The sequence below is a fragment of the Zalophus californianus genome, chromosome 2 (assembly GCF_009762305.2).
Source record: "Zalophus californianus isolate mZalCal1 chromosome 2, mZalCal1.pri.v2, whole genome shotgun sequence".
Lineage (NCBI taxonomy): Eukaryota > Metazoa > Chordata > Mammalia > Carnivora > Otariidae > Zalophus > Zalophus californianus.
In genome coordinates this window covers 186,938,334-186,961,030 of record NC_045596.1, presented here as the reverse complement: position 1 = coordinate 186,961,030, position 22,697 = coordinate 186,938,334, and the positions used below count along the sequence as shown (strand labels likewise).

At 41.9% G+C, this 22,697-nt stretch overlaps 1 protein-coding gene across 8 annotated transcripts in view; it reads left to right on the top strand.

Moving 5' to 3' along the window:
- SNX25 (sorting nexin 25) overlaps positions 1-22,697 on the top strand; it is a 132,974-nt gene that overhangs the window by 107,928 nt on the left and 2,349 nt on the right. For 3 of the 8 annotated variants that reach the window (XM_027598665.1, XM_027598660.2, XM_027598663.2), the window contains exons 11-16: positions 3,148-3,279; positions 5,484-5,624; positions 9,025-9,138; positions 13,783-13,947; positions 16,267-16,384; positions 19,766-19,832. In XM_027598665.1, coding sequence (XP_027454466.1) covers positions 3,148-3,279; positions 5,484-5,624; positions 9,025-9,138; positions 13,783-13,947; positions 16,267-16,384; positions 19,766-19,832 — 737 coding nt within the window. Of the gene's footprint in view, positions 1-3,147; positions 3,280-5,483; positions 5,625-9,024; positions 9,139-9,890; positions 10,088-10,973; positions 10,996-13,782; positions 13,948-16,266; positions 16,385-19,765; positions 19,833-22,697 lie in introns of those variants that run through there. The other 5 variants (XR_003520737.2, XM_027598661.2, XM_027598662.2 and 2 more) reach the window with 5 other exon arrangements.

The following is a 22,697-nucleotide window of genomic DNA, read 5'->3' as shown; positions in this document are numbered from 1 at the left end:
TAACCTTAAGTTCCATTGTTACATTTTTGCTTCTAGTATAGAATGAGAAAAGCACTTGATTTTAGTCTTCCATGGTTTGGGGTTCTCCCCCAGTCATCAGCAGTGAGTAGCTCCGAGTTCTCTCACCTGGCTCGCCTACAGCAGCTTTGCAGAACAGAGCAAAACATTTCTTTGTGCCAGACTCATTTCTGGAAGTAAATTAAATCCACGAGGACAATCTTTTTAATTTCATTTTTCTTTCAAATGCTGTGAGTCACAGTTTAGAGAACCTCACAAAATTACGCAAGAAGTAGATTGTTTTGCTAAAAGCCAACAGAATTGGAAAGTTTAAAAAGGTAAACAGCATCTCCCTAAGTGGCATTTTGTGAACCCAAGCAGTGGTGTGGCTTTTTGCTTTGTGGTTTTGCCTCTTCAGAGTCCAACAGGGAGGCGTTTCTAATATAACCTTGGTCGATGCTCTTCGGTCTGCCAAATTGATCTCCTCTGGCAATTTCTGAGTGCGTGTTCAGCAACATAAGTGATGAGTAAATGCATGATGCTGTGCCAGTCCCTGTGGGGAATCAGTGATATACAGAGCCTGACATGTGCCCTTTGGGAGCAAACATGGTGATGGTGGGACTAAAACATACCCACATGAAAATGAAGCAGATAGTCTCAGGCCTGACTGATGATAAAATGCAGGAGGAGGTTTAGGCTGGGAGTGCTTCTGTAGGCTTTTTGAGCAAGGAAAGAGTCCTTGTAGCCTTCATGTTCAGGAGAGTTTCGGAGCAAAACTTCCGCCTTCAAACCACAGAATTATATATCCTTATAGGTTTTCTTATGAAAGAGATCCATAGCCTTTTTTTTTAAAAAAATAAAATTACTTATTTTTAAAAAATTATTGCAAAATATACATAAAATTTATTACTACTTCAACCATTTTAGGTGTACAGGTCAGTGTCTGTGCATTCACACTGTTATGCAACCATCACTACCATCCATCTGCAGGACTCATTTCATATGCCAAAACTGAAACCCTGTACCCATTAAATAATACTTACCATTCCCTGCTCCCCATTCCCTGGCAACCACCATTCTACTTTCTATCTCTTACAGATTTAGCTACTCTGAAATACATTGTGAGTGGAATCATACAGTATTCATCCTTTTGTGACTGGCTTATTTCACTTAGCATAATGTCTTCAAGGTTCATTCATATTATACTGTGTGTCAGAACTTCCTTCCTTTTTAAGGCTGAGTAATTTTCCATTGTGTGTGTGTGTGTGTGTGTGTGTGTGTGTGTGTGTGTGTGTGTATATATATATATATAGCATTTTGTTTATCCATTCACCCATCAGTGGACATTTGGTTTGCTTCCATCTTTTGAATATTGTGAATAATGCTGCCATGGACATGGGTGTACAAATATCTTTTCAAGATCTTGCTTTCAGCTCTTTTGAGCATGTACCCAGATGTGGAATTGCTGTTTTTAATTCTTGGAGGAACCTCCATACTATTTTCCATAATGGCGGCACCGTTTTATACCTTCTCACCAACAGTGCATGTAGTTTCTAATTTCTGTAGATCCTCACCAATAACTGTTTTTCAATTTTTTGATAGTAACCATCCTAATGGGTGTGAGGTGGTTTGGATTTGCATCTCACTAATGATTAGTTATGTTGAGTATCTTTTCATGTACTCTTTGGCCATTTATATATATTTTTTTGAGAAATGTCTATTCAAGTCCTTTGCGCATTTTTGAACCAGACTGTTTGGTTTTTGTTTTTAAGTTTTAAGAGTTCTCTATATATTTTGGATGTTAATATCCTATCAGATATGTGATTTGCAAATATTTTCTCCAATTCTGTGGGTTGCCTTTTTACTGTGCCGATAGTATTCTTTGCACAAAAGTTAAAAATTTTTTTTCTTATGTTATGTTAATCACCATACATTACATCATTAGTTTTTGACGTAGTGTTCCATGATTCATTGTTTGCATATAACACCCAGTGCTCCATGCAGAACGTGCCCTCTTTAATACCCATCACCAGGCTAACCCATCCCCCCACCCCCTCCCCTCTAAAACCCTCAGTTTGTTTCTCAGAGTCCATAGTCTCTCATGGATCTTCCCCCCCTTCATTTTTCCCTTCCTGCTATCTTCTTCTTCTTCTTCTTCTTCCTTTTTTTTTTTAACATATAATGTATTATTTGCTTCAGAGGTACAGATCTGTGATTCAACAGAAAAGTGTAAAATTTTTATGAAGTCTAGTTTTCCCATATTTTCTTTTGCTGCCTGAACCTTTGGTGTCATAGCCAACAAGTCTTGCTAGTCCAGTGTTATGAAGCTTTTCCCCTATGTTTTCTTCTAATAATTTATAGTTTTAGCTCCTATGCTTAGGTCTTTTATCCATTTTGAGTTAATTGTTATATAGGATATTAGGTAAGGGTCCAACTTCATTATTTAGCATGTGGGTATCCAGTTTTCTCAGCACTATTTGTTGAGGAAATTGTTCTTTTCCCATTGAGTGGTGTTGGCACCCCAGTCAAAATTCTTTGACCATATGTACAAACGTTTATTTCTTGGCTGTCTGTTCTAGTGCATTGGTCTACATGTCTGTCTTTATGTCGGTACCATACATTTTGATTGGTATAGCTTTGTAGTAAGTACTGAAATCAGAAAGTGTGAATCCTCCAACTTTGTTCTTTTTCAAGATTACTTTGGCTATTCAGTCTCCCTTGAGATTCCATATGAATTTTACAATGGATTTTTCTATTTTTGCAAAATACATTGGAATTTTTATAGGTATTGTGTTCAATCTGTAGATTGCTTTCGGTAGCACTGACATCTTAGCAATGTTTAGTCTTCTAATCCATGAACATTGGAGATCATTCCATATATTTATGTCTTCTTTAATTTCTTTCATCAGTGTTTTATAGTTTTCTTTGTAGAAGTCTTTCACTTCCTTATTTAATTCCTAAGTATTTTTTTTTTTATTTTTATGCTATTGTAAATGGAATTGTTTTCTTAATTTCCTTTTTGGATTGTCCATTGTTAGTGTAAAGAAATGCAGCTGATTTTTGCCTGTTGATTTTATATCCTACTACTTTGCTGAATTGTGCAGCATTTCAAGTGGTTTTATAACTCTCATGATGTTTTCCCTTTGGCAGATTGTTTTCAAGTTGAAGGAGGAGATAATTCTAATGGAGAAAGAACGCACAGACCTACAGCTGCACATGGCAAGAACAGATTGGTGGTGTGAGAACCTCGGAATGTGGAAAGCCTCCATCACCAGTGGAGAGGTAGGTCTGACCCCTTTTCCTCCCAGTTTATTTTAAGAGTATGACTTTATATGAGAAGACTTTGTCCTAGAGAATTAAGTTTGAGGGTAGAAAGCCTATGTTTGTTCGTGTAGACTGCATTTGTCCTTCCTTCTCCACTGTTTTCACTCTGTCTCACCCATGACTGCGAGCTGTAGGGGGGCTGCCTGGTGTAGACCTGATCTCACTCCACTGCAGGTTGTCCTTATTCACTGGCCTTGTAAGCAACTTTCAGATAAGGATACTTAATGTCTCCGAATTGCCATTTTATTTTTTCATTGAGGACTGAAATAAAATGGAAGGCATTATTTGAAATTTGGTGGTGACAAATTAAAAATTTAAGTGTTTTTCTTTTTTTTAAATTTTTTAAAAAAATTTAAGTGTTTCTGATGGCTCCATTCTGCTGACTTCACTTACTTAAATCTCAGTTGCTGTAAATCTTCAATAATGAATATTTTTTCCTTTGAATTAGAAAATATTTTGCTGTTCTTTGAGGGATACGGGTAACAATTTTCAGAATATGCTGTATCCCTTTTGTCTTTGAAAATAATTTCTTTTCAAAGAGAGATGCATATGGGCATTTACATTGTTAATGTTGACAACTTCTTCATTCCCACCTGCCCTACTATCAGTCCTGTGGAAGTCTGGAGATAAAGGTCAGGTCCACATAGATAACAAGATCATGAGTAACATAGTGTTAATGTTCACACTCTTACTGTGGTGTGGGGCGGGCTTGAAATTCACAATCTTAAGTTCTCCTCTAGATTACATAGCAGACAAAGCGTGTTCTCCAAGAGCTACTGTGAAAGCACACACATTATGTGAATGCTTAACCAAGTGCTTCACCAGGTCTGTGGTACCTGGTAGCACTCCCATTAAGGTAAGCTGTAGGAGTTTGCTGTGGCACCTTGGTCACGGAAAAGATAGTGGACATGGACACTGAGGAGTCCCCTGACCACCAGAGTTCACAAGGCAGTCCCATGGGGAATGTGTGGAAGATGTGTCTGCCTCATGCCAGATTCTCCTGAGTTCTGATCCGGGCTGACTCCCTTACTAGACATGTGATCCTACCATAACCCGGGGACCCTGTGTGTGCCCTCACCTCCTGCATCCTCACAGTGGAATAATGGTCCTACCTCACGGGGCCCCGTGCATGCTCTGGGAGTCTTGTGTCTCTTTCCTTTGCCTTTCTTATTGACTCTTTGTCTCTAATTCGATTTGTGATACTAATTCAAGCTTAAATTCAGTGTTTTTTTTGTTTTTTCTCTTAATCTATTTATGTTAAGTATAACAATGGCCTGTCTGAATTGTGATATTTTATGTATCTGTGTCTGTGTTAAGGAGTTATCTAAGTCAGGAGGTAGAGGAAATTATGTGTTTCAATGTAAAATTTCATAAAAATTGAAATCCTGGTTTGTTGAATCCAGAAATTAACCCGGGGAAGTCTTTATCCTTTCCTGAGACAGGTTTTGGCATATCTTGCACTTGTTTGCTTGCTGTTCATTTGTTTTTTCAAAGGAACACGCTTAAGATGTTAAGTTTGCTATATTAGTTTTCTTTTGATGAGTAACAGATTACCACAAATTTCATGGCTTAAAACAACACCCATTTATTAGCTCACAATTCTGTAGGTTGAAAGTCCAACCCTGCATGACTCTCTCATTCTCTACTCATTGTGTCATAAGGCTGAAATCAACGTACTGGCCAGACTGAGTTCTTGTCTGGAGACTGGGGAAGAAATCCTCTTCCAGGCTCATTCAGGTTGTCGGCAGAACTCAGTTCCATGTGGTTGTTTACCTGTCTCTGCTCTCTTGCCATCAGTCGAAGCACCGCCACACACCCCTCCCCCACCCCACGCGCCCCTCTCCTTCATGCTAGCACCACGTGTGCAATCTTTCTTGCACTTCCAGGCTTCCCCACGTCCTCTCCTGCCACCAGCCCGAGGAATCTCTCTGCTCTTAAAGGGCTTGTGTGATTAGGTTAGGCACACCCAGGTAATCCCCTGTGTTAAGGTCAGTGGTTAAATGTAACGTAACCTAATTGCAGGAATAGATTCTATGGTATTCCCAGTCTCAGGGATGACGCAGGGCATGTACACTAGGGAGTGGGAGATCTTGGGGGGTATTTAAAAATCGTGCCTACCATATCTGCTCAGCACCCTTTTTGTTGCGTTTGTTTTTCCCAAGGTTACAGAAGAGAATGGTGAGCAAATGCCCTGCTACTTTGTCATGGTAAGCTTACAAGAAGTTGGAGGACTTGAAACTAAGAACTGGACCGTCCCCAGAAGGCTCAGTGAGTTCCAGAATTTACACCGGAAACTTAGTGAGGTATGAATACTCATGAACACAAGGTGTAGAATTACTAAGCAAGAAGATGTGTAAGAGCTCATTTCAATTTTCTACATATAAGGAAACTAATTAACCTTTCTCCTTTGCTGTGGATACTGGCAAAGTGGCATTTTCAGCCTGACATTTGGAAATTAACCCATAGACAAACCATTTAGTGTAAATCCTTCAGGACAAAGCATTGTCTGATCTCCATTGAGCCTCATAGAACCCCAGAGCTGAAAGAGGGCTAGGGATCATCTAGGGCCACTGGTTTTTGAAGCTACCAGTTGTGACCTTTTAGTGGGAAGCGAAATCAATGAATGTTTGCAGCAACAGGAAGACCATAGAACATACTGGATTTCGGCACAAAGAGTAAGGGTCATAATGTGTCGTGGTTGAGAGCACAGACTCGGGAGCCAGACTGCTTGAGTTTGGATCCTAGCTGTCTTGTTTAGTAGCCATATGACCTGGAACTTGTCACTGTCCTCTTTGTCTCTCTTCTTCTTCATCAATAAAATAGAAATATTGACAGTGCCTGTATCTCCTATCTCACAGAGTTGTTGTGAGAATTAAGGGAATAAATGCATACAAAGCATTGAGAAGAAGGTGTGGTACATAATAAACGCTACCATGTTGGTGGTGGTAGTAGTAGCAATGAGCATTGTTTCCTAGAACCCCTTAGTTTTATAGGTGGGTTCTATTTTATATGTGGATACGCACGTATGCATGTGTGGATTGCAACACAGCATGGATTTCCTACTGTAAGTTTTAGTTAAAAATGTCAGAAAGCTTCTAATCTAGGTCAGTTCTTTTATTTTAAGAGGAGAGGAGCTGACCCCAGAGAGTTTGATCGATTTATCACGGGGCGTGTTCCTCATGGCCCAACCTGGATTGGCGTCCGGGCCATTTTATTTTCCATTCCTTATTCTCCCATCTTTCTCAGGAACTGTGTCCTCTCTAGCTCTCCTCCTTCTAGAGATGACGGCCCTCCTCCCTGGCAACTGAGACTCTCTTTGGTCACTTCTCTTGTTTCTGTTTATTGTTGTCTGGCTCAAAATGAACTGATGCTGGTAAAATCCTGCGGTCACCTATCAGACTGCTCTTCTGCCAGTGAAATGTGTCTGTTTCCTTTAACATTTTCTCCTAAGGGGATTTTTTTAAAATCCCTTTAATCACCAGCTTATGAATTCTATACCTTCGTCAAGTGATTTTAAAAGGATAGTGGGGGCGCCTGGGGGGCTCAGTCGTCGGGCGTCTGCCTTCGGCTTGGGTCGTGGTCCCAGGTCCTGGGATCGGGCCCCGCGTCGGGCTCCCTACTCGGCGGGGAGCCTGCCTCTCCCCCTGCCTCCCCCCCTGCCTCCCCCCTGGCCCCCCCCCGCCTGCCGCTCTGCCTGCCACTCTGCCTCCCCCCCTGCCTCCCCCCCTGCCCCCCTCGCCTGCCGTTCTGCCTACTTGTGCGCTCTCTCTCTCTGCCAAGTAAGTAAATAAAATCTTTAAAAGGGTGGTGGCCCGAACCAAGTACCCTACTCCAGTACTTCTCAAAGGGACTGTGGTCACCCTGGCAGCGTGGAAAGCAAAATCTCTCTCTTAACAGAAGATGACATTTTCCCCAAAATGTGTGAGTAAAATGGACACTACGGAAAAGTGTGTCATTTGCCCTGTGACAAACCATTGTGAAGCCGAAGTTTAGTATCCGTCCAGTTGCTGATAAAAACGGAAGGAGAAAAAGGAATTTAGAGGAGATTTTGAAATAAAATGTATGTGGAAAATGTTCTTTGAAAATAAAAAAGCAAGTAGACTGAAGCCTTAGAGGAAGTAAACCTTACAAAATTCCATGTCTGTCTCATTTTTCCTTATCTGTAGCTGACCCTTGGGGTTCTTTTCTTACCCTTAGAATTTACTCTCCTGTGACTTTTCGTTTTTGGGTGTAAACCCTTCCTGTTGACAGCTGGGACAGGAAGCACCTCTTCAGGTCCCTGGTGAATTTTACTCTTCCCTTCTGACTCTCACTGCCTGTTTTATTTCTTGAAAATTATACCCCGAATTTGAGCCCTGATTTATATGTCTCCTTGGGCACATGCCATTGTACCCCTGGTTCTTCAGTGGGCTGTGTGGGAAGGGCTAGTTTCTCCTTACCCAGCACCCAAAGCACCTGCATACACTTATTACAAGTGACTTAGCCCATGCCCCCTCATACTGTGGCCAGGCCAGCAGGCACTCCCGTGACCCTCCTGTGCACGGAGGGTGACACCAGCAGTTAGAGTGGTCACATAACAATTTTTGTATTGTTATGTTAATCACCGTACATTACATCATTAGTTTTGGATGTAGTGTTCCATGATTCATTGTTTGTGCATAACACCCAGTGCTCCATGCAGAACGTGCCCTCTTTAATACCCATCACCAGGCTAACCTATCCCCCCACCCCCCTCCCCTCTAGAACCCTCAGTTTGTTTTGCAGAGTCCATCGTCTCTCATGGTCGCCTCCCCCTCCGATTTCCCCCCCTTCATCCTTCCCCTCCTGCTATCTTCTTCTTCTTCTTTTTTTTCTTAACATATATTGCATTATTTGTTTCAGAAGTACAGATCTGTGATTCAACAGTCTTGCACAATTCACAGCGCTCACCATAGCACATACCCTCCCCAATGTCTGTCACCCAGCCAGCCCATCCCTCCCACCCCCCCACCACTCCAGCAACCCTCAGTTTATTTCCTGAGATTAAGAATTCCTCATATCAGTGAGGTCATATGATACATGTCTTTCTCTGTTAATCCTGATCTTTAATTGTCTCATATGTGAAATAGGAATGATAACAATTGCCAACTCTTCGAGCTGTTATTTCATGTGCCGAGCTTCTAGCAGTGTCTGGCAGAACGTAGGACTCAATCCACAAAGGATCTGTTATTATTTATTAATATATTATTATTAATGTACTTCCGTTGTGCAGTTTGCCACTGAAGGGCAGTAATAGAGCGACAAGCTAAGTTACTCCTTCTTTCCATTGTTTTATCAACGGGGATAACTTTTTCACAGAGGTGTTGTAAACAAAGCACATTCTAATAGGAAGATTTTCTTCCTGTGAGCCAGGTATCCACACCTAGAGCCTTGTGCTTTGCGCGTGTTGTGCGAACCCACCTGATCAGCCTGGCCTCTGCATTGCCCAGCTCTCAGGCATTCAGGGTCCTAGGGATGAGCTTTAGCTTTTTTCATCAAATGTCCCCTTCCTCTCGATTCCGTGAGCCTGATTAGAACAGGCAGGTTTTCAAGGTATTAAACCTCAGAGGAACAAGTACAGGAGGAAGATACTTGGTTTGTTCTAATTATAATTCTAAACTTTTTTTTTTAACATGAAAATATGATATGATTAGAAATGCTAACATTTAATGTTTTCCTCCACAGTGTTTCCCTTCTTTAAAAAAAGTCCAATTGCCTTCTCTTAGCAAGCTGCCTTTCAAATCTATAGATCACAAGTTCATGGAAAAGTCAAAGACTCAATTAAATAAGTTTTTACAGGTAAGCAATTGAAAACTTTTTGGATACGAGAAGAAAAATTAGTTATTTGGAGTTAAACTGTCATCATACTAAGAGCTTGCTTGTTTGCTTCCTTGTCTTAAAGGTCATGCCAGGTCCTCAAAATGTCTTTGGTTTGTTGGTTTGTTTGTTTATAATTAAAGTATACTATACACACAAAAAATATAAAATATAACAAATATAAAATATGTACAATACAGATACCATGTGTGCAGCTTTGTCCTTTTCCACACACTCAGCCCACCCTGTAAATAGCACCGAGGCCAGTACGCTCCGGCTTCTTCCCCATCACAGCCCCTGGCCCAGGGTGGTCACGATCCTGACTGACAACTAGCCACACAGATACAGTTGTTTCTGAACGTCCTATAAATGGAATCATGCAGTGTGGACTCCTTTGTGTCTGACCTCTTTCACTCAACAGCTGTGTCCAGGGGATCCACCCACAGTGCTGTTCTAGTTGCAGATCATTTGTTGTCACTACCACATAGGTATTTGATTGTGAGAATACACTACGGTCTATTCATCCCATTGTTGATGAGCATTTGGGCCATTTCCAGTGGAGGCTATCATGAAGAAGGTTCTGTAAACTTGTAGTACTTGACTTGTGGTGAATCTGTGTTACGTCTGGGTTTCTTCGTTTGTCCGAGTGGTTGTGGCAGTTTTTACAGTCACCACAGTGTGTTGGGTTCTGATGGCCCCCCCACACCTCCTCTTCTCTGCCTGTTTCTCTTTAGCCCCTATCGGGTGTGTGCTGGGGTCTCCCCGTGGCTTCAGTTTGCATTTCCCTGACGGCGAATGGAATGGAGCACTTCATTATTGGCCACTGGGATAGTTTCTCTGGGGAAGTGTCTGGTCAAGTTGAGTCTGCTCTTCCGTCGTGTCGCCCATCTTTTCCACACCGCTTTGTGGGAGTTCTGCATGGGATTTGGATGTGAGTCTCTTGTCAGACCATTTATGTTGCAGATATCTTCTCCCTTTCTGTGGAGGGCCTTTTCACTCTTAGTGATTTCTTTTCATGAACAGAAGTTCTCAATTTTAATTTAGTCCAGTATATCAATTTTGTCTTTTATGGTTATGCCTCTGTGCCTGTTAAGAAATCTTTGCCTCCCCCAGCGTCCTAAAGCTGCTCTTCTAATTTCCTCTAAATGCTTTATTGTTTGTCTTCCGTCCATTTTTAGAGAATAAGGCCAAACATACCCTATCCTTGATAGCAACCACTATTTATTTTTCCTTAGCTGGGCCCTCTGTATTCAGGGGATAGTTAAGTTACTCAAACCACGTACCCTTGTAGTTTTTGGAGGCATGGAACTTTGCCTCATGAAACACTCTTTGCCTATGTAGTGGTAGCTAGAAGGCCTGGGATTTTAAATGATGGATGTTGCCAAATTCTTAGTGAAGGCTTTATTAACACATAGTTGTTCACGCAGAAGTACGGGTCATTGTTAAAACAGATTTGTTTAAGTCAGAGTTGCTTTGAAAGTGTTAGTCTCTTTTTTCCACCTATTCCTCTCCCCGCCCCATATATATATGTTTGTATGTCTATATGTATCCTAAAGCTTTTCTAAGGTGCAAATTATTTTATTTCCTGAGGGAAACTTTTATTTTATAATATAATAATACATAAATTTGTGTGTATATGTAATATATAGTGTAATATAATGTAAATTTCCCTCAGGAAATAAAGCAATTTATACCTTGAAAAACTCTGAATTTAATTATGGCAGAACTGGATTAGAGAATCGTCAATGTTTAAATGCTCTTACAAGAGAATTTGAAACTGAAATACTACCATTTTGTTGCTGATTCAAAATGTCTAGGAAATAATTAAACCCACTCCAACACAGTACCTGCTTAAATCATCTGGATGAACTAAACATCTCATTTGTGAAACAGATGTGTATTGCTCAAAATCCAGGATTTTTAAGCTTCAGGTGTGTAGCTTTGGAACTCTCCAGCCAACTCTCTTGTTTCCTTCCAGTCCTCTGCTGGGGGCGGTGGGGGGGGGGTGGTCTCTGTTTATTTGACCTTTCCTGTTGCCACAGATACCACACTCTGGGCCTGCGCTTTTGGGGGCGCAGAGAGGGCGCACATGTGCCTTTATTGGATTGTTGGTCATGGAAGTGGGTTAGTGAATTCTGTTGTGCCAAGAGAAATCGCACTCTGAGACCCTGCCGATAGGTCATGTGGACATAGCCGAGAGCAAGAATAATCTGCAGCTAAGCCAGATGAAACAGTGTGTCTAGTGACCTTTTGTCTTTTTAGTCAAGAGGATTTTAAGTCAGGAAGTAATGATTTGGATTATTTTTCATTTCCTCAAGGATTGTTTGATAAAGCCATAACCATTGAATGTAGTTAGATAGGTTATACAGCATACTGTTGTTTGAAAGTATTATCCCACCAACCGCAAACAGGAAAAAGGTGCAGAATGCTTAGTCTTTTATTGGGTCCACAGGACCTTCCAGAAAAAGGGATTCCACTGAGTGTATGTTTACTTGAATGTTTATTTATGACAAATGGTTCCCTAGTGAAGCATACTAATTGTACAGATATTTAATAATCTAGCTACTCATTCCTAGCCATACTGTTGCTTATGTCTTTCTTCATTCCTGCTTACCACCTTCCCCATTCCTGCTCCTATACTTACACCACTTACCCCAGCCATTCCCCTCCAGTGGCGCTCTGTCCTGCTTCTGGGTACGCATGTGCTGTGTACTCTTCTTGGAATGCCTTACCCCTTTCTCCATCAACCACTGAATAGTCATCTGAGATCTTTACTAGAATAGAATAACATGCTGTAAGTGTTTGGAGGGAAGGAGTTGGGAATGGGATGCCATCCCCAGAGAGCTTAAAAATGATAAAAACCCCAATTATATCTTGCCCCACAGACAGCTGTGAGAATTTCTAACTTACCGTATGTACTTAATTTGATTATTTTCCTTCATAATAGAATATAATTTAGGCCAAAGTCTTATTACCCTTAATGATCACTTTATTTATGTTGATTGTAATAAGTTTGAGACTTATCATTAGTTATCATTTCCTACTGTTTTATAAAATAATGCTGGTGTATAGATTAGCTAAAGGAAATGAAGTTGGGAGGATATCTGCTGCCTTCCAGTCCATCTGTATGTAGGACTGAACGGCCGATACTCTGCAAAAGGAATAAAGGCCTATTTATGGGGCTCCGGGGCTGGGGAAGGCAGTAGTGACATCAGCTCCCCATCCCCCTTAATCTCCTTCCCTCCATCTGAGGCAGAACTTGCCCATTTCCAGTCCGGTCTTCTGCAGGACAGAGGAAGCTAACAACCACAGGAATGTTGGTCATCCCCTTTGGAGCCCTTGTCCCCAGTGTGCCAGTATTGGATGTTCTCACAGGTGCTTATTCTAGGGAAGGTCATAGAGTTCATTGGATTTCAGCCTTCGCCTGAACAGATGTAATGTGACTGTCATGGACCAAGTCCTCTGAGACTAGATCTTAACCTCTTCTGCCACCCCAGGCTCTGACATGAGAAGCACTATGTGCTCCCAGTGTCCCTCTCCCCCAGGGGATTACATCATCAATGGGGCACTGTTTCCCACTGGTCTCCTTATTCCTAAACGCTGCATCTTTTTTTGTTTGTTTGTTTCAAGGCTTTATTTAAATTCCAGTAGGTAACATACGGTGTTACCTTAGTTTCTGGTGGACAGTGTAGTGATCCAACACTTCCATACAACACCCGGTGCTCATCACGACAGGTGCCCTCCTCAATCCCCAACACCTCTGTCACCCATCCCCCAGCCCCCTCCCCCCTGGTCACCATAAGTTCTTTAGACTTAAGAGTCAGTTTTTTGGTTTGCCTCTCTCTCCTTTTTCTCCCTTTGCTCATTTGTTTTGTTTCTTAAGTTCCACATATGAGTGAAATCCTATTAAACCCTGTATCTTTTAATGCTAGACATTTAGACATTCTTGTGGTCATGTTGTTAATCTTACTGTCCTATCAGTAGCACTTGCTTGGACATAAACTTAATTTATGTTCTTCTTTCCTGTCTTCGGAGGCCAGATAAGTACCTAAAGAACTTGAGGACATTTCCAGTTCAAGGGCTCATAAAAACGGTTCTGTAATTATGTAAGCAAGCTTGGAAGGTGGGAGCATGGGGAGAAAACTCCTGCCTGGTGTAGACAGTGCCATGTGACAGCTCAAAGTGCCTTTTTTCAGCTGATGTACAAAGTCTGAACACAGCCATAAAAGGGTGGTTGAGTGGTCTCCTTGTGCAGTGTGCAAATGTGTAAGTTGTTCCAGTACCACTGGATGGAGATGAAGTTGACATTCCAAGGCAGTGGTCCCTGGATCTGTAGGCCATGTGCAAAGCCGTTGAGCTGAGCAGCTGTCCACATAGCTTCTCCCACAAGCAGGATGACTAGGGTGCTCCAGTTAACCTGCAGGGGGTTGCTTGCGATTAAAATCATTGGAATTCCTCTGGTGTGTTCTGTTTCAGGGGGAGAGGAAAATGGTTTTGGGTTCAGAATTATGAAAATAAATCCCCAACACAGTCCTTTGCACCTTGCTTGCCCCTATTTGTGGTGGTTTCCGTCAGCACAGACTTATTCATAACTCCGTAAGAGTAAGCACCCTCTTTCCTTCCCAGAATCTGCTGTCAGATGAAAGACTGTGTCAGAGTGAAGCACTTTATGCCTTTTTGAGCCCTTCTCCTGACTACCTCAAGGTTATTGATGTGCAGGGGAAAAAATCCACTTTTTCATTATCCTCATTTTTGGAAAGACTTCCTCGAGACTTCTTCTCCCATCAAGAGGTGAGCTGTTGAAAGGTCATGCCATTTTTGCAACAGATTTAGGGGAATGTCTTTTTGAAGGTTTCTTGAAGTTCCAGATATTTGTTGAAAGCATGCTACTTGTAGGAGGGGAAGTGAATACATCCATCTTCAGCTGTTATCACTGTCATATTTTTGGGACACCTGCTTGTGCTCCCCTACAAGCCACTTGCAAGAGTTAAGATACAGAAAAAAGTAATAACAAGGTCGGTAAGTGAAATGTGGGTGGGAAGTTATCTGGGAGCCCCAGTAAAAGTGGTGGACAGGCAGTGCCCCGCGATGGGGCGGTCATCATTAGGGGGAGCTGGAGCTCACTTTGAAGATTGGGATGGGAGGGACAGTCAGTAGGTCATTGGACTGGAGAGGAGAGTTTCAGGAATGGGCTAATGGAAGGTTAGGCAAAGAAGGGAAGTGGGGAACGAGGTCATGCCAGGCTGAGGAGCTCAGCATTTATTCTCAGGAAGTAGAAGGTCATGGGATATTCTGAAGCAAGACGAATCTAGGAGCGACATTTATGGGTAAAGATGCAAATAGAGATTGCAGACATTGTGATTTCGTATTCTGGACCTCAGGCCTTCCTACAGAGTGAGAAGCCCCTTCTTTGGCTCTTCCGCAAATTGCACAAGACTATCTCTGAAAATGGGCGTCTCCTTATGGAGATGTTCACTGCCTCCTTGGCGTTCATTGTTAAAGGCCCCTTGCTCTTCAGCAGGATCGGTTGAAGGAATTTGGACAGAAGGAGCTGATGATGAAAAGGGGCATGCTACTTCACTGCATCCTGAGCTGGGAGAAATCTGTGCACAGCACAGAGCACGTCCATGCCAGTGCTCGGGGCTCTTTGTAAGCCTGCTTCCCCCACAAGGGTCTCTCCCACCTCTGCCCCGCAGGCCTGTATTTGAAATGTCTGGCCATATTCAGTTAGCTTGCCTTCATGACCTCTCATTTATCCTTGAACCTCTGGGAGTTTACGTTATGGTTTGGCCACTCTATGAGATCATTCTCTGAAGGTGAGTGCCGGTGGCCAGACCCAGTGGCTTCCTGTCCTTGTTCACCTCTGTCCACCTCTTTTGCAGCATCTGATGTTGCTGTGAGGTTTCGGGAAATCCTACCTCTGTGACTTCTCAGCCCTTTCCTCTGCTCATCCAGTCCCCCACAGTGCTGTCATTACCCTATGCTTGGGCCGCGACCTCAGCTTTTGCCTCTCTGCCCACATAGAAGGAGCCTGCTCGGCTGTCCTTCCGCTGCCTCTGTTTGGGCCTCTGACAGCGCTTCACCCTGCTTGCGGAAACAGCCATGCGCCTGTTCGTCAGCCTCCCCAGATCGCTGTGGGCCACTGAAAGTCTGGATCCACATCACACCAGTTTGCACTAGCCTGGTGCCTGGCATAGAATGAGTTTTGAACTGAAACTTGCTGATACGCTGATCAGGAAGTGAGAGGAGCTGAAGTACAGAATCAAAGCTTGAGTCAGAGCTTTAACATAATGACGTTATTTTGAAATATACATGTTTTTAAAAAAACAGTGAATTTTATTTATTTTATTTATTTGAGAGAGAGAGAGAGTGAGAGAGCACAAGCAGGATGAGGGGCAGAGGGAGAAGCAGACTCCCTGCTCAGGGAGCCTGACGTGGGGCTCGATCCCAGGACTCCAGGATCATGACCTGAGCCGAAGGCAGACGCTTAACCGACTGAGCCACCCAGGGGGTCCCAAAAAACAGTGAATTTAAAATCATTTAAGTTAAGAAAACCTTACTTGGGGCACCTGGGTGGCTCAGTAGGTTAAGCATCTGACTCGATTTCAGCTCAGGTCGTGATCTCAGGGTTGTGAGATCGAGCCCTGTGTTGGGCTCCAAGCTCAGAGGGGAGTCATCTTGGGGATGCTTTCTCTCCCTCGCCCTCTCTCTGTCTGCCTGTCTCCCATGCACTTGGGTGTTCGCACTGGCTTTCTCTCTCAAATAAATCTTAAAAAAAAAAGTTAAAAAGCCTTACCTTTAAAATTCACGATGGCTAGAAAACTATTCTGTTATCTACTAATTTACTCCTTATTAATACAGTGATAGAGGTTTTTCACAATTATTTTAAACCTTGAATAAGGCTTTAACATCAAGCTTTTTCCCTGAGGTTAGACACACATTTTGCCCTCTGTTGAGAATGCATAGATCTCTGCATGCAGGAAAGTTGAAAGAGTATTTAAGGTTGAAATGTGAGCACATAGTTTGGAATTTACACTTGAAAGAAAAGAACAACTCTACCAACTTTCTTGGATAAGTGATCTGCTTCCTTTGACCTTTCTGTACCCCCAGGAGGAGACAGAAGAGGACAGTGACCTGTCAGATTATGGTGATGATGTGGATGGGAGGAAAGACGCCTTGGCCGAACCGTGTTTCATGCTGATTGGGGAGATCTTTGAACTTCGAGGAAGTAAGCTTCTTTGTTATTATTTAATGGTAATTGCTGTTAAGTGGTTACACACACACACATACACTCATAATATCCCTTTATTCCTGAATCAGATGTGTATTTATGTCCATTCACTCAACAGCAAATACTTTTAAAAGCCAACCAGACACCATAGTAGAATCTGAGGCCACGACCTTAAGACAGATAATTATCTCTGGGTCCTGAGTTACCCTATACCATGTTCCTCTGAATACAGATAGAATGCTTTGAATTTCTTTTATGTGATTTAGCATAGCCTCATTGCTTTATCACCAAAAGGAAAACAAAAAATAATTTTGCATAGCCAAGGAAGGAGCCATGTTGTTCAGGGTGAGGTTTTGTTGCTGTTAGGGTGTACTATGGTCAGGGACACGGGCAAGCCTCAAACTTGCCTTTCACCTACACCTTTGTTCCCACAGAGGAGTGGTTATCTCTGGAAGGGCGGGGGAATTTTGTCCCTCAGGGGACATTTGGTGTTATCTGGAAACATTTTTGTTTGTTACAGCTTGGGGATGGTGTGACTGGTGTCTTGTGGGTAGAGGCCAGGGATGCTGCTAAACTTCCTACAATGCACAGGTCAGCCTCCTACAACAAAGAGTTGTCCTGTCCAAAAGAGTTAACGCCAAGGTTGAGAAATACTACCCTAGTAGTACTTGAGGAAGATGTACTTAGATGAAACAAGAGCAAAAAGAGGATTAAAATACTCTTGTTAAGACCCACACAGGTGCTTCTCTCCCAAAGTGGTCCTTGGGTAAAAGGTCAAACTGTAATGCTTGGCCAAGTCTTGAGTCCTAAGTAGGACCCTCTGCCCACACACACCTGGCAGAGCCTCAGGACTAGCTAGAGCTAGGACAGGTGCCTCAAGGCACACCTCACCACCTAGAAGAGGAGGTGCATGAGGGGAGTCAGGGTTGGCAAAAGCAGAGCAGTGCCACCAACCAGTACTGTATATGTTGCCCTGTGACTGACTGTCCAGTGCTCTGTCTGCTCAGATTAGCATCTCTTCCCTTGGGGTAAAGAAGGTGGGCTAGGAGTTTTAAGTGCCAGAATTATTTTGGTCATCAATAAGCCAAAGCTAAAACAACCAGCAAACACTTTGGGAGCCTATGTTTTAGATACCACTCTGTAGGAGAAACAAAAGTATTTCAGATGTAGATTCTTCCTTCAGTGAATTTACAATGCAGGGGTTCCAAAAATGTAATTCACGTTAAGCAGTAGACCCAATTCTAAACTACAGGCAGAGATTTATACATAAGGGTGTTCATTTTAGCATGATTTCAATAACGAAAAGTTGGAACTAAGCTGAACTTTAGAAATGAGGGATAGTTAAATTAAGAAATAAGCATGAGAGAATATCATCCAAATGCTAGAGATGCTTTCAGATGAAAAAGCTGTCCCTGTTCCATATTTTAGACTAAGATATATACTGATGTTTGCCTTGGTTCAATGTAGGCAGAAACAACTCGTTCTCCACCCAAAGTCTGACTCTTCCTCAGTGAAATCTGGCCCATTAAATCATGAATCCTCCCTGTTTCCCATAGAGTTGATAAGAATGAGGAAGCAGCATTTTAGTCTTTTGGCAGTGTGCTCTTTGTGATACAGAGATTGAAAGACAAAGTCTTGTCTTTGCAGCGTGGATTTCCTCCATCATGTGCCTGCTGAGAAGCATATTTGGTTTTGCCAGTGACATTTCAGAGGGGAATAAATAGAACATCATTTATAATGAGATGTGATATAGTTGCCATCAGCAAAAATCCTAGCGTTGCTGCAGCTGCTTCTGTCTCTGAACAAATGAGTCTTTGGAATAAATACTAGGGCTGTTTCCTGTGTGGCTTGGGGACTGGGGACCGGGAGAGGCTAGGAAGAAAGTAGTAAAGGCATATATCAGTGATGAGAGAGAATTTGCCCCAAAGACATTTTTGGTTCCTGCTCTAGTTCAGTGTACAAAAGGGCATCAGTAAGACAGCCTTTAAAAAATTAACTGTCACTTGTCTGTCAGGCATTCTTCTTACAGCTGCTTATGTCGTCAGACCATCTGCATGTGAGCTGCCTCGCTCCTGCCCTAGAAAGCCAGAGTGAAGTTATCAACACTGACAGGCATGCTCCTCCCAGCCTAAATGCCTGCCTAAAATTAACATGTCTGCGTGCTATCAGCATGCTCTGAATTCCATAAAATTTAAAGGCACTTTTGAGGCATGGTTCTGATTCCAAGACTTAACTCTTACTTGAAAGATTAATAACACTACTTTAACTGGGCGCATAGGTCCATCTAAAAAGTTAGAAATGACTTTAGAATGTTTTCAAGTCTGGTGCCAAGTCGGTGTTAATTGTTGATTTTGTTTGGGTGGTTTTCCTTGTACAGAAGGGTTTGTGAATTTAGTCCTTTTAGGTTTTCCTACTGGACAGGAGCCCTGAACTCAGCCAAGCCCGAATTTCTCATTTGCTTATGTGTGAGTAGCTAAACATTTCAATGAATGGATGTGAATTTATATAGGTGGAAAATTTCGTTTAGATTCCAATTTGCAGAACTAAAATATCCTCATAGCATTTCTTTGCCTTCTTTTGGTTTATGTTCATATTCTGGACCTGTAAAGAAGATATCTCTCCATGTTAATAATAACAGTTTAGATCTGTAGAACCTTTCACAACACTCACATAAAACATCAACAAAATCCTTAAAGTAGAAGAGCACATGTTACTCTTGTCTTTGAACAGATGAGGAGACTGAGGCTCCGAGAAGGTGGTTTGTGCCAGGCTGCTCTGCGAGGTGGCCCAAGAGAGTGCTGAACCCCCCTCTCACTCAGGGTCCTGGCTCTTCGCAGTTCACCCTTCTCCCAAAGACATAAAATATATAAAAATATGCAGTGATCTGCAACCTGCTATCCAAATGGGAACTTAGACCCACCCATTCATTTTAATATTTCAAAATATTTGTCAATATTGGACCACAGATGTTTCTCATTCAGAGCAGTGTGTGAGAAAATTGGGTTCCACAAGCCAGAGAGAAATCTAAAATAGGCATTGCACTGTCTGCTAGCAGAAAACAGACATGTAAGTAGCCCGGGGACATGTGAAATAAAGTATTATTTCCACTTGCTAGCTCAGCTGTTGTTCAGGCATTGAAAAGCTATAAAAACTCTTAGGTTTTATCTCCTCAGTTGCTATGTAGAAAACGAAAGCTTAGGAGAAATTTTTGGGGCAGAAGTTTGTGAACCTAGACCCAGATTCTGCAGATATCATAGTTTTGACTTGGTGTCAGGACTTGGATTGAGTCAAATGGTAAGATTTATGCTTTTTGCAGCTGTGAAAATGTCATAATTGTGATATACTGTGCTAATTCTTTTTCTCTGATTTCTATTTCAGTGTTTAAATGGGTGAGAAGAACATTAATTGCTCTCGTTCAGGTCACTTTTGGAAGAACCATCAACAAGTGAGTTGCATGACATTAGTTTTTGAATTTATGCCTTACTCTTTGCCTTAGTAGTCGAATTACTATACTCGTGGTATAGTAGCTGGTGATCTCTCTAGCTGAAGGTTTTGTATTTTCTCATGTTGTTCTGCTATGATTCTAAGATTGGATAGGGAGACAGGTTTCCTAAATAATTTCTCCCATAGAATGCGTGGTGAACTAGATGATCAAAGCTTGAGCTAGCTTCAGCATTCTGGCTGAAAGGGTCAGAAAATGCTGTTCTGTAGGGGCACCTGGCTGCCTCAATTGGTGGAGCATGAGACTCTTATGGTTGTGAGTTCGAGCCCCATGTTGAGTGTGTAGAGATTACTTAAAAACATAAAACTAAAAAACAAAAGCAAAAACCAAAAAGTTCCGTAAAGTTCTCTTGATCACGATGACCAGTTTGAGTATCTTGGGCACAGTGTTTTTATGTTGTATGATGGGCATCAGTTTTAGGCTTAGACTCTAACCCAGAATGCAAGTAGGATGAGCATCACGTGACAGGTATTTATTTGGAGGGAAATGCAAACCATATGTTTTTTTCCAGGTTGGGGTTACATTGAAATGGTAATTGCTCTGATTAGTTAACATCTCAATATCCATCCGTTGAGATATATATGTATTTCATATAACAGTATTGTAAGCCATATGTATATTTGAAGCTATAGTCCATTATCCATATACACGAGAGTTTAACTCTCTATCCAATACTCTTTCAAGAGATAAACATTATGACTTCCTGCACAATAAAAACATGAGTCATTTATGCTAAAAGATAAGGGGGAAGAAACCACTTTTTTGTACAGCAAAATATTTTCAAGATGAAATTATCAAATTTTCCCAAGTGAAAGATTAGTTGTTAAAACCATCATAATAACCTTGTATGTATGTTTATCATATAGATCATAAATTTTTAAGGGGAACATAGTGAAGAACAGATTATCTTCTTACTCGTTCACAAATAGAATATATTTTCCTTGTGGTCATAAGCAAAAGTTTACTTCAATTTCTAAGATCTTTAAAAAATGGTATTAGTGGCTTATTTAGTTGACTTAGTATCCTAGGCTTGTGTTTTAATCAGAAATATGGCCTGTATAACTTACCGTTTCAGTCTAACGCAGACCTCTTAACTGTTAACATGTAGACAGGCCTTAGATAAAGAAAATTCCACAATGGTCCTATATTCCTCAGTACTCCAGACTTGGTAATTTATTTTCCTTTTCGGTTTCAGCAAATCATGCACACTTTCCTTGCTCCTATCTACGATAGTGTCTCTTACTTATAAAATGAGCAGCTGCGGTTCGTGAGCAGTGAATCCATTTGGCAGTTACTTCCATGGGACTTGGAGGAGAGGCATCACGTAGAGGGTTTTCAGGCTGTTCATTTCAATGGGCTTTTTATCAGGTAGAGAAATGATGGAGCACCTGGCCATTTGCTATTTTTGCCTTTAGCAGAGATGACACATCATAAAATTAAGCAGCAGTACAATATGTGCCTCTTGCCTTGTACCAACTATAATTTCACATGCCAGAATTGATTCAAAAGCTTCCTATGGTTTTGGCTAATTGAGAGTCAGACTTAAATTGGTAGAAAATAGTTAGGTGATGGCCTTTTGTAAGAGTCACTTACCTAATTTTAAATTGCAAATTGAATACTTAATTTCTTACTTAATTTCTTCATGTAGTGCCGGTGAGTAACTCAAAGCAAGACTACAGAAAAAAACCAGGTGTCTACATTTTTTTTTTTTTAAAGATTTTATTTATTTGACAGAGAGAGAGAGAGAGACAGCCAGAGAGGGAACACAAGCAGGGGCAGAGGGAGAGGGAGAAGCAGGCTTCCCGCAGAGCAGGGAGCCTGATGTGGGGCTGGATCCCAGGACCCCTGGATCGTGACCTAAGCCAAAGGCAGATGCTTAACTGACTGAGCCACCCAGGTGCCCCTGAATTGCCCAGTTCTAAGCAGTATAGGGAAGTATCTTAGAAGACATGCAGTTACAAACAGAATTAACATAGTTTTGGTTCATGGTGGAGTTTAGACATCAATAGTAACTGATTCCTGTGCAAAGTACTAGGGCTTGAAAACTCTATTTCAGATCCTGTTTCTGAAAACCTTACATTGTCTCTTTAAATGGTTGGGAAGTCATATTCTTGAAGGGCTTTTTGATTTATTATTATTATTCATGAATTGAGTTTGAAATTTCAAATCTTTCTGGCACTGTCAAGATGATTCTTTCCCCCTTCCCCCTCACCCAACCTCACAACTGCTCTTGGGCTTTTTGAGCTGTGTTGTATCTTGACAGCAGAAATCCTGGAATGGGTTAGCATTTCACTAATGACTAATGAGATAGGGTTATGTGAAGAGCTGGATAACCAGATAAAAGCCATTTATTTGTAACTGTGGAAGTCAAATGTCTGCCCAACTTTCATTCCCAGAGAAACGTGGAATACCTAGATAGCAATGTATCTTTTCAAAGGCCTTCACTCTAAGGTGAAAGGTAGTATCTTGGGGCACCTGGGTGGCTCTGCCTTCTCTTGGGTCATGATCTTAGGGTCCTGGGATCCAGCCCCGCATGGGGCTTCCTGCTCAGCGGGGAGTCTGCTTCTCCCTCTGCCTCTGCACTGCACCGGCTTGTGCTCTCTCTTGCTCACTCTCTCTCAAATAAATAAAATCTTTAAAAAAAGAAGAGAAAGAAAGTATCTTTTTTCCCCTTGCCTAGTGAGCATGTGAAAAGCTTACTCTGGGTCAGAGCACTCTGCGCAGCATGATCTGCCATAGCAACACCAAGAGACAGCTAGTGAAAGAGCCAGGTTCTTCCCCCAAGACTTCAGGAGCTCAGGGAAGCTC